This window comes from Lissotriton helveticus, chromosome 5_1, assembly GCF_964261635.1.
Source record: "Lissotriton helveticus chromosome 5_1, aLisHel1.1, whole genome shotgun sequence".
NCBI lineage: Eukaryota > Metazoa > Chordata > Amphibia > Caudata > Salamandridae > Lissotriton > Lissotriton helveticus.
In genome coordinates, this window is record NC_136065.1 from 1,265,044,009 (window position 1) to 1,265,056,771 (window position 12,763).

Sequence of the window (12,763 nt, forward strand, 5' to 3'; positions counted from 1 at the left end):
AAAAGGTCTCCAGCTAGTTCAGTCTGGAGGCAAAAAGATCTATCCTGCACAGGCCCCAAACTTACTGTATTCACTGAAACAGATGTGGACGAAGCCGCCAATCGCTGTAGTCTGTTAGATACCTGGAGTTCCAATCCGCCACTGCATTGGATTGTTCTGGAATTTATTCCACTTTCACAGATATTTTGTGACTTGGGCAATAATGCCAAAAGACCTTGGCTATCTCCCCCAAAAGTGACTACTCTGAGACCACCTCTGCTAAAACGGCATTGGGAGAACCCTTGTCTAGTGGGGTAGAATGTACCTCCCCTGGTAGAATCTTGCCAGTCTCCTCTACCACGACTGTATGCACCTCTGGGAGAGCCTTCGTAATAATGGGAAAAGCAGCCCCTACTCACTCTAGAAATACCCTTTTTATATTTGATTGTGCTTTATCCAGGATGTGACAGTACCGACGTACTTGGAAATGCCCTTCAAAAATTTGTCACTAAAGAGGTGAACCTCGGCGAAGGGACCAGCGTTAGCCTAAGCGAGCTCAGTCAGGTTTGAATCCATGTGCATGAGAAGGGACTTGCGTTCTCTCACTTCGCTTCCAAGAGCAGCACACCACTGCTGCTCCTGACCCTCGATTCAGCCCCCTTGACGAAATTGACCCGCGCTATAAGTCGCAGCATCTCATGCTGCGGGACTCACTCGGCACATGCACCGGTTTGTGCCGTATCACTATACTACAAGCCGTATTAAACCTGACCAACTTCCATGGTTCGTAATTGCTCATGACGTGATTTTACAGTATGGAGCTGGCTGCGTTCTAATTTGACTCTTGATGCACTTGCAGCAGTACACTGGAAGCAATTGCTATTTTGGTTCCCCGTTACACAGGCATTTCTTCTCTCAGGCATATATTTTAAGTCCTGAAGGTGGTCCCCATATTTCAATGAAGGATCGAAACGTTGTCGGCCAAAAAGTACCATGACTATTTCAAATGTGTTTTATTGAGATATAAATAGCATGGTTACCTTATGAAAATACGTGGTTCAAATTCAACACTTGTGGAACCACGCTGTAAATGCCTGAGTTTTTTGTTTATATAATTTGTTCAGTTTTCCTGTCTGAATATTTATTAAAATTACTCTGTATATGATCCTATTCTAGGCTGCTATTGATATTGTTTTCAGTATGTATTGTTATAAATATTTCTCTGGAAGGGACCTTTTGTTCCTCTATAAATTGCGTCTTTCAGATGACATAGCGCAGTTTACATTCCCCAATAAGTATATAGCTGCTGGGTCCAGCCTGCCAACATATGGTGGTCAACAGGTGAGCCAGATACTTTTCCCAAGAAGACCATTTGGAGAATCTTTGGTCCTGCAAGGTCCAGCCATGACATCCGCGACAGGCACGTACAATGCCCTTTTTTGGGTCTTTGGCAAGATTCTTCAGAAATGTCAATGCTAGGGTCTATCTCAGAGGTCTCAGCAACTTTGTCAGGGATATCCGGCCTGGGGCATTCCGCCCTATGATGGTTGTGAACGTAGTTGTCGAAACCCTTACATGAATTCTTGTGTAGGTAATCAGATACCGCCCAATCAGACAATCTTGGACGAACAATGTCTTTGGGATTAAAAGTAAAGGGATTGAAGAGAGACATGGTAGATGCCTAAGGCTTGGCTGACGTGGACTTTTTAGCCTTATAATCGTAATCTGAATGGGTGGAATCTCTATGCATAGAGGCATTTTTAATGTCTTTATCATCTTTACGCTTCGATTGTGACCCTGAAGAAGTCGAAGGGGCTGAGTAGCCACGATCTCCAAGGGGACCTTGTGGGAGATTCGCCAAAGTGTCTGCATGAAGCCACTCGGATGACTTGGCTTTTGCCTTACTATGCAAGTCCGAAGAACCAACCTTAGGATCCGTGAAAACAATGTTGTTTAGCAAAGCTCACTAGTTGAGCTGGAATGGACTTAAGAGTAGCTGCCAGAGCATGAATAACTGTGATAGGAACAGCAGTCTCAATTGCCCTGTTGACCGACTGCTGGACAGAGGCACCAGAGAAACAACCAAATTGCCTTCCAAATAGGGTCCCTCTGGTTGGTATTAATAGTAGAATTTATATTCTTCCTCCTCAAAGGGGGCCCAATTTTCCATTATTAAAATGCTAACTAAACCAAACACAATATGCCAAGTCTATCCCGAGGATTAAGTCAGGGGGGAACCAACCTTTGGTGTACCAACAAGAAAAAAGTGACTGGCTCCTCAGCAGATGCTTTAAAAAATATTATTGCAGTACCAGGATATCAAGGGCACCCAGAGCATAATTCAGACACCCCAGAATATAGCGGCATGGATTAGCAAATTTAGCGGCACAAATATGGAAATTTACCTGCACAAATATGGAAATTTAGTGGCATTTTTGCGGCCCTTGTTTTTACTCATAATCATTCATTTTCAGCCTTCAATCAATGGAAACTGTTTTAGCAGAGTATTCCACTTTGAATAGGCAACCTGGGATATGGAACAGAGGAAGCATTCCACAGGTGAGGGCTCCTTAACCACCGCCTCCCCTTCCACACACCCACCAGGCATTTCCGCTCTGCCCAACTGGCCCTCACCCCACGGGTCCACAAGACCACAGCTGGAGGAAGATCCTTCTGCTACCTTGCTGAGAGAGCGTATATGATAAATGTTCACCTATCTTCTAAGTTTGGGAATGATACTAATGCTCATTTGAGAGCGATGTAGCACTGAGGACCAGTGCTTGGTCACACATGGAGAAAACAAGCCTCTGAGTACCAACAGCAGAAAGGTCATTCTTAGCAGGTACTGCGCAAGCTAGGACACTGTCCACACCCTGTCCCCACCATGTGAGTGCATAATCTGGTGAATCGAGCAACACCATTCAGTTTCATGTAGCACCGGAGAAACTGCTTGGTTTCCTGATGTGCTGTTTTACAGTTACAAGCCAAAATTCCTCTTAAATCGTGATACCCAGGCACTAGAATTTTGCAGGTAACTGATGCCCTCCGAACCAACACAAAACATGTTTTACTGTACACAACAAACAATCTGGAAAAAATAACGTGTGGGAATTCAGCTAATCAACTAAGCCTGCACATTCTACTGCACACCACAAAAACTACAAAGAGATGCTCTCCAATCCAGCTTATGAAATGAATCTGAATAGTATTTGAATTTTGCAATTCATATAAAATATTTTAGCCCTCTGAAGAATATTCTCTCCAGCGCATCGTTCCACATTATTAAAAGCACAGAAACACAGAGACCATTAGTCACTGTGCAACAAATATGCCTTGGCAGTTTCCTTGCAATTTTAAACCATCACTTCAGAGGCTGTATGTTGATCCCAGCAATGTAATGGTGCCAGCTGTCCCTCCCCAGGAACTACGACTTTCAAAAGAGCTGCCTAAGGAACTATATAGAGTGTTAACAGGCTTTAAATAATAAACATGAGTCACAGGAAAGAGGATATACCATTCGCCTACAGCCAAATTTGTAGCAGTAACCATTTTTGACGGGTATCATTTATTGCACGAAAGGAATCCAGACCATTTCCGCTACACACAGAGCACAGATACAATGCCGGTCTTAAAAATCAACAAAAAACTTTTGTGGTGGACAAGGCAAATTATTTTAAACGCGGACACTTAAGTAAAAATTGTGGCATTTTTACAAAAGTGCCGATTTCGCGGGCACTTTTGTAAAAATCGCTGCATTTTTACTAAAGTGCCGATTTCGCAGCAAATCGCGAAATCCTGGAGGGTCTTTTTTATTGAAGCGTGCACACCGCTGATGAGGGCAGCTCAAATTATTACAGCCGGAGCCGGCGTCTCGCCTGTTCTGATAGGCTTAATTAACAGAACAGTGGGAAATCGAGCGTTAAAAGAAAGCTACAGCGAGGATGGATAAAAAAAGAAAGGGGATGACCCATAGCCCAAAGGAACCCAAATACCTATCCCAATTGGGCTAGGTGCATCCCAAGGCTCAGTAGGAACAATCGGGCCCGATTAGGGAAGGCACCGAGTCATTTAACACAGGCTGTTTAACGTGTAGATGGCCTGCTCGGGGAGCGCAAATCAAGGGAAATGAATATATGGTCCCATGGGCTTGGGCGAGACTAATGGTGATAGCTTGTTTTCCAGCAACGCAGACGTTGTGGTAATGGAGCGTGTAAATATATGATCAAGAAATAAACTAACACAATAAATAACTACAATAATCGATATACAGTATTACAATAAGAACAATAACAGGGATACACTTATCTCGGCTGCGAGCAGCAAAGAAAGAGGATATCAGGATGGTGGTACCGACTATTACATGGACTGCTGGAGCATGATTGGTGGTTGTGAACATAGCATCATGAGATATGTAAGTTATGTTGATATTAAAACATTTTTCTTTGGCTGCTGTATTTTGTAATGAAAGAAAGAGAAGCATAATCGGAGCCTCCGGTCCTGAAATAGTATTATTTTGCCTACAGTCTATGTGCATGCACAAAAAAACTTTTGGGCATGCAATAAATGTTTGTCTCACTCGAGGCTGCCCTTTGGAATGCTGCAAGGAGGGTCACAGGGCCATCTGAATATCGCCAAAAGGAAGTGCTGCTACAGACAGCTATGCCTCGTGGGTGCCCTTGACCCCTTTCTGAAGTAGCCTAGTTGGGGCCTTTCAGATATACTGCTACTGGGGCTGAGAGGACTGTGTCAGTATTTTCCTAGGTGCATCCTACTCCCCTGACTTTTATTGCACAACTCCTTGTGTTACCCTTTTGTGGTCACCTGTATATACAGTGACAGATAGCCAGCGCTCTGTGCTCCTCTGGTAAGATGTGTTTTGAACATACCCTAGGTACTTCCCCTTTCTGGCCTGAGCTCAGCTCACACTGTGGTCCTTTTATTAATCAGGCCTCAGATGTTGAGTGGCATGTTTCCGTTTGTTTTATATGTTAGCTGCTATTGTTGATCCTATCAAATCGAGCTAGGTGCAATAGAATGAAAAATCCAGTGCTAATTCCTCCTATTACATAAAGTGCTGTGAATTCATTATTGTTTCAACTTTAATTTTCTGACAGGGCCTGCTATTGCTACAGCTGTTTTTTCACTCAGAGCAACAGAAAAGGAAGATGTGTTCCCTGCGGATGAACAGCTCTCTGTTAGAAAACCTGCTCCTGAAAATTCCCCAAGTGAGTGAAAATAAAAATTGACTGTAGCCATAGTAAAGAGAATAAAGAGAGAAGTTTGCATGTGCCACTCATGCCTGTGCAGGCTCAGGGCCTGATTCACAAACTGCAATTCTGACTAAGTTTACTTTTCAATAGTAAGTTTACAAATTTTTGGTATTCCTAAAATGCACTTTTGTAGTGACTTATACTTTTATGGGAACTCACACTTTTGTAGTAAGTCCAGCCCTACACATGGCTATCCACTTTTATTGCAACATCCTTCCACATAAAACATTGGAATTAGAGATTTAAAATAAATATTGTATTGTAATTGTATTTGCATTTGTATAGCGCTTACTATCCCTGACGAGGTGTTGAAGTGCTTTTTTTTGGCGAGTAGCACGCTACTCCGCAACCCATAAAGGATTAGTGGTGAATTAGTATAATGAAAATATGAAAGTAATTTGAGTGGTGGATATGTTAGTCAGTTATTTGGATTGAGAAGGATAGTGGAGGGATTGAAGAGGGGAAAAAGGTTTGCATTTATTTAGTGCTTGCTACACTTGATGAGGAGTTGAAGTGCTTTTTCGGCGAGTAGCACTCTACTTGGAACCCATAAATATGATCTATCTTTATACATATTTATCATTAATTTATATTTGTTTGTATTTTAAACAATTGTAAATAATGTAATTTTTTTAACATTATTTCCTGTTCTGTTTTATTTTAAGTCACTACCTCCATTATTTTCTGTGGAAGGGTGTTGCAGTACCATTAGTTGGTCATGTGTAGTACTAGACTAACTACATAACTATAAGTTACTACAGAAGTGTAAGTAATTGTACTCACAACTGAAAATCTCAAAAGTGTAAGTTACTTTTGTGAATCAGGCCCCTAGTCACTGGAACTTACATCTACAATCACACATGCACAGAAGTTACCACTTACACATCAGAACACCGGCTGATTTTACAAGACTAATGTAGATTATGTGGCATGGGTTTTCTCTTGTTCACTTACCCACAAGAACACCATTTTCTAATTTTTGTAAAAACATTAATGAGCAGTGAATGCATGCAGCCCCAATAGGTTTACTTATTACAGCTAATGAGGTCATGAAGTGGTGAAACCCAGTAAAATTCCAGTTGGAAGTTTCATTACCTCCTAAAATAATGAAGACTATTGGGGCAACATTGGATTGAAGGGACGTTAAGACAAGACAGGGTAATTCAGTTAAAAGTTGATACATTTATACAGGCTCAGACATAATAGGTTGTTCTAACAAAAATATTGTAAAAGTGTGAGAGAACCGGAACCGTGGAAAAGGCAAAATAAATAGGTTTAAAGGAGACCTCTAAGGTGAGGGAGAAAAGTGCCTTTAAAACTTCAGGGGGCAAAGTTGTGAATTCCTAACAATTCTTAAAAAACATGGTTGTCTTAGTCAAAATAAGAAACAGTATTTATGATTATTCTGCTTTAATGTGTATACAGTCCTCTAGAACACATGCCACACTCATTTTGTAAGTTTACATCCTAAAAATGTTTCCCTTAAAATAAATAGTATGTCCTTATCAGTTTGGATAAAATGATTGAAGTGTCAGTCTTGAGAAAATAAAGGTTTATTTAGAACACTGTTTATAAAAGGAAAATAAGAATAGACTGGAAAGTCCTCTTCATTTTATTTTAGATCGCAAATACACATGTTCAACGTAGTACTTCATTTAAACCTGCAGGACAAAGAAATTCAGAGATGATAGGGTTTTGTAGATTATCGTGAAATATGGACAGGTATTTTAAGATTTTAACAGTAAGGCTTAAACAAGGAAGTGTTGTTTTGGCAATTTACAACATGAGTAGAAGTTATTTGTTTCTTATTGCAATGCAGGTAGTTTGGGAGAACAAAATTGGCATTTATCTTAACTGTAGTGCATCAGTTTATCAGGAATTAAAAAAGGTACAAAGCACCACAACTAGACCTGATTAACACTGTCTATGGAAACCAATAAAAACCTTCATAAACTTTCTTCAAGCCTTTAAAACTGTTGACACTCCAGTCAATATGTATTTTCCCAAGTTAAAATTGAAATGCACCATTTAGAGTTTGTATATAGCTGCTAAAAGAAGGAGTGACATTGATTTCAACCTCAAATACATTAACACTAAATGCAAATGGTTAAATGGCTTTCCACCTGGAGTGCGAGGAACCAGAACCAGAAGGGAAAATGAGCTCGCCGAGAAGAGGAAGAGGGATTACTGCACAATACACTTGCTGATTAAACTGGAGCATAAAATAAAAGATGCAATCTTCCCCTTCACCCCCTAAGGCCTCAATTGAGTGTGGTTTGTTTGTCCCAAGTCTACATCTGATCTGCTGGGAAACATGAGTATGACAACTGCTTCCTCAGCCGGTTGGATACCAGAGGCAAGTGAAACTTAAAGCTGCTGATCTTCACTGCCCAGAGAGTGGGTACCCCAATCACTATCAAGAGTGTCCAGAAACATCCGGTGAGTGACCCCAGAGCAAATGGTGCTTAGGGGTATACAGGGAGAGACCAGGGTGCTAATGCACCAAATGAAGAACTTAGGATTCTGGGTATCTTTGAAGATGGAGGAGGCCAAGTAGTGAGATACCTCCTCATTGAAAAAGCAACATCAAAAAGACAGAGGTGAGATGCACTGTCAACTGCAGAGAGCTGGCTGCAAAATTGAACATGGGAATAAGTTCAGGACCAGAGAAACAAACGGCAGCCGTCATCCTCCTGGACCTATCAGCAGCCTTCGACACCATTTCCCACCACACACTAGCCACCAGGCTTCACAACGCTGACATCCGAGGAAAGGCCCTAGACTGGTTACGATCATTTTTCTCAGGTAGAACACAGTGAATAAGACTCCCGCCCTTTCTCTCAGAACCAACAGAGATCAGATGCGGAGTACCGCAAAGATCCTCCCTCAGCCCCACCCTCTTTAACGTCTACATGGCCCCCCTCGTAACTATCGTTAGAAATCACAGGCTCAACATAGTCTCCTATGCCGATGACACCCAGCTCATCCTCTCCCTCATCAAGGAAACCAACATCACCAGGCACAATTTCCAAGAAGGGATGAAAGCCGTCACAACCTGGATGAGGAACATCTGCCTGAAACTCAACTTTGAGAAAACAGAAGTCCTCATCTTCGGCTCCACCCTTCGGCATGGGACTATACCTGGTGGCCCTTGGAAACTCACCCACCCCAACGGATCATGCACGCAACCTCGGCATCATACTGGACTTATCACTCACCATGAATCGCCAGATCAACGCCGTCTCCTCCGCATGCTTCAACACCCTCCGCATACTACACAAAACATTCAAGTGGATTGCCCTCCCACCCCCCTACTCCAGGAAAACTGTTACTCACGCACTCATCACCAGCAGACTGGATGTCAGCAATGCCCTCTATGCCGGAATAAAAAAAAACTCCTCTGCAAACTCCAGACCGCCCAGAACTCCGTAGCCAGGCTAATCCTCGATATCCCACAGCACAACTATATCACCCAACACCCACTGACTCCCCGTCGAAAGAAGAATATCTTTCAAGCTGCTCACGCATGCCTATAAGGCCCACCACAACACCTAACCCCAATACCTCAACGACTACATCTCCTTCCATGCCCCCAAGAGAAACCCCAGCTCAGCTGACCTCTCCCTAGCCACCGTACCACGCTTCTACAGGACCAAAGCAGGTGGAAGACCTGGAACAAACTCCCTCTTCACCTCCGGCGGGGCCCGACCCTGCACCAATTCAGGAAGGACCTCAAGATATGGCTCTTCAAATGACCCACTACGAAGCTGCTTACACCCACCCCGAGCGCTTTGAGACCCTCACAAGTGAGTAGTGCGCTTTACAAAACCCTGATTCATTGATTGATTGAAAGAACCTAATGACTAGTAGGGGCTCATCCTTAGATATTCTATCCAAGGCCTTTTACACAGTCAAGTAAAAAATATTGTACAGGCCACATAGAAATTAGTCAGATCTCTCGGATGTATGTCAATACAACGCGGTGTTTACACCGCACTACCATTACAACGCTGGTTTTACAACGCAAGTCGTTACCACGACTTGCGCTGTAGGGTGCTGGACTTAGCAATAGTAAAATTTACTATTCCAACACCAGCCTACGTACAGTGGGAAGGTGTTGGAATAGTAAATCTACTATTCCTTAGCCTAGAGCGCCCTCCAGCGCAAGTCGTGGTAACGACTTGCGTTGTAAAACCAGCGTTGTAATGGTAGTGCGGTGTAAACACCGCATCGTAATGGATGTTCCCCGATCTCTCTGAGGAGCTATCCAACCATGGCATAGCAGTACCGCTTATTTGAAAGTTAAAATGAGATCCTATCAAATCAAGGTCTCATATCGTGGGGGCAGTTGAATTCCTACAGAAGGAGGATAAAAAAAATGGGATTCATATATAAAAAATCGTAGTTCTACCCATGGGTAGCAAGCCCAGCTGTTGGGGAAGTAGTGATTGTTGAGTGTGTGGTGGACTTCCTTTTAAGTATAGCCATGGCCTCTAGGTCCGGCACAGAAAGGTGATAACTGTTTTAAATTGTTGCTGAGGTGCTACGATATCCTGTATATATTAATCTAATTAAAGTCCATTAAATATTAATTTCGAATACACACACACACACTCAGTCTGGAAGAGCAGTGGAAGAGTTGAGTTTCAATGTTAGTAGCATAATGACAAATTATACAATTCAATATAAGTACGGTCCAATAACATCAATGTTTCTAAGCAGTGTGACATGGCAGAATAGAAAGACAAAGAAAAAGCAGGGTTTCACAGGGAACGGTGCAAGCAGCAGAACATTGGAAACTGTATTAACAATGTAGCAATCATTAGAGAGGCTTCACATCACTGACCTGGTCTGGAGACAGAGAGCCAGATCACAAAACATTTTTGACTTGCTTTAAAACATATATTTAGTGATAACTAAGCCAGTGCTTTATAACCGCGGTAATATGAAAGCAGATATCTTGAGTTCATAACTTGTGACAAGAATGTATTGCATTTTGTTGTGGTGATGTGTTGTGTTGATTCGTGGCTGTTGTCATTTTGGTCTGCATCGTTGCATGATTGTTCAATGGTTGTGACTTGTTTGGCTGATTTTATTGTGCTGTGTCCTGTTATTTTCTTTTCTTTTGTTGTGTTGTTATGACATTGTGTTGCTTACCTTAGAGATGTTAACAAAAGCTGCCACATTGCCAGCAAAGTGCTTCATAATTCCAGATCCCAGACAACTGTTTGCCATTGTCTACATTGGTAAACTATTACTTCTACTATATAAGACTAGTCTCCCCAAAATTAGGACAGAGACCTAGCATTAGTTGGTATATCCAGTACTCCCTTTATAGGATATGGCCTCACTCTCCAAATGAACTCAATGAATTTCAGAAATAGAGGGGATATACCAAGACACAATGCAAACGAAATCGTATGAGTAGAAATGCAAAGGTTTAAGTCTTGTATAGTTTGGAAGTGAGACAGGAGAGGGGATAAAATAGAGACATTGAAAAAATTCAGTAGTTTCAATATAGTATGAAAGTATGCAAGCATCTTGTTGTTGAAGGAGTGATCGACTGTAACATAAGAATGTATTATAGAGTGGTTGACAAATGAAGGAATCTCCTAACTTCAGGGGAGTTGGTGGGAATTATAATGTTAAACGACATAGTTTCCCAAATAACCAGCCAGTAAAAATTAAGCTATAAGAGTTAACTTGTTCCAATCACCAATCTACCCTTTAAGAATGTGCGAGAGAGGGGCGTGGCCAAGATGGCGCCAGGATAGGACGTGTTCTTTCTGGCTCCTGCCTGACACCTCCCGCATCAGCACAGCACGGCCCTCTTGAGGCGTACAATTGCCCGGGTTTCGGCTGCAACCCCGAGGGGACTGCCCCGGTGCTGCCTGGTGCCCGGGATTTGACCGGAGGTAGCAGATATCACCGCGCCCGTGCGTCGGCCGGGAGGTGGCTCTGGCATTCCCAAATCAGGGAGGCCTCAACAACACGGCGGTCCGTGGTACAGACCACCGGGGCCAGCGCCTTCCCTCCTGGTCGCCGCGAGGCTTGCCTGCTGACCGGTGCTCCGCTGGGCACTGGTACAGCTGCCGACAACGGGCCCCCCGATGTGACTGTAACACAACTTGATTCGAGGCCTATACTACTTCCAAGGCCACGAGAGCGGAGACACTTGGTTTGGCACCGCCGGATTGCCCTGCGGGGCTGCATCGGAGATCCGACTGAGCATGCCACTGGGTTTGGGTTGAGTGCTGCAAGCGGTCAGGCTATTTCTGCCACTGATCCACGCCGCGCAGATCCCCAGGCTACAGTGGGCGACGACCCTGACGTACCAACACCCGAGGCGGCGAAGCTGCAGACGGGGCCGCATTGCCGAGAAAGGGGCCCGAGAATACCACTGTGTCCCCATCTGATGCTGATGCTGAGGCGGTTGCTGGTGGCGGCCCTCCCCGTGCGCTTGCGGCCTACTCTGATGCGAGGCCAGCGTTGCCCCTAATATCACAAAGCCAGATGCCTGATTGGAGTCGGCCCACCTGCCCCGTGGAGCTACGAAGGAGGACCGGCTGTACTCACCATTGGGTGCGGGTCGAGTGCTACTTGCGGCCCGGTCTCTGCTGCTACTGGACCGGGCCGCGCAGATCCCCGGCCTCCGGTGAGCGGCGGTTCCGGCGCCATTGTGCCCGACGTGGCGAATACACAGGTGAGGCCGCTGCGTTGGGGGGGGGGCAGACCTGAAGGTAGAGCTGCACCAGATCTGCGGTCCGCCGCGAAACCCCCCCCACACACCGCTCTTCTGCCTGCCTGGGAAGGTTGCATGAGGACCACGAGATTATGTTGCAGAGGCCTTGCTAGCAACTACAGAGACATACACTGAGCACTCACGGAGAGCTATGTGCAAGCAGGAGGGCGGCCTTGCCACTTGGACCCGCGATACACACTCCCTCGAGTCCCGGAGGACTGCTGGACCCCTCCCCCTGGCCGGTGACGGCGCTGCAGCTCGCGGCCTTGAGTCTGATGGGCCGCAAGTGGGACTTTCGCAGTGACTTGACCGGCCTCTAGGGCCTCCGAAAGGGCGGGAATTGCGGTGGGCCTTCGAGGCGACACTGGGGTCCCGACTGGACACGCAGTAAACCTCGCGCCGGGGACAGGAGCGGCGCTGCCGGTGGCCTTGGCGGCATGTGAGGGTGCTGGGCTGTGTATTCCGCCAGCCTGGGGAGACCGAGGACTCCGCCGCCTCTGCGAGACACACCCCTGGGACTTGGAGGGCGGGTCAGGGGGGAGGGAGGGGAAACCAAGGCTCTGGACCACGTACCAGCCCCTTAACTTTGGCGATGTAGGTCGGGGTGATCTCACAGTGGTCTCTTCGGTATAGGGTTCTCACGCAGGCGAGTCGCTCCGGCTGATCTAGGAGCAGGGAGCTTCAACATCCATGCCAGCCATTTGACGGTTTGCTGTTGAGATATTACTTGAGGAGCACGGCGCGTACGGCGCCGGTGGATTACACAGCACAA

The 12,763-nt window shown here is 45.1% G+C and overlaps 1 protein-coding gene across 1 annotated transcript in view; it reads left to right on the plus strand.

The window, feature by feature from the left end:
• LOC144755280 (uncharacterized) overlaps positions 1 to 12,763 on the plus strand; it is a 50,428-nt gene that overhangs the window by 20,395 nt on the left and 17,270 nt on the right. Inside the window, exon 3 of the mRNA XM_078644051.1 lies at positions 5,094 to 5,204. Coding sequence (XP_078500177.1) covers positions 5,094 to 5,204 — 111 coding nt within the window. The remainder of the gene's footprint in view (positions 1 to 5,093; positions 5,205 to 12,763) is intronic.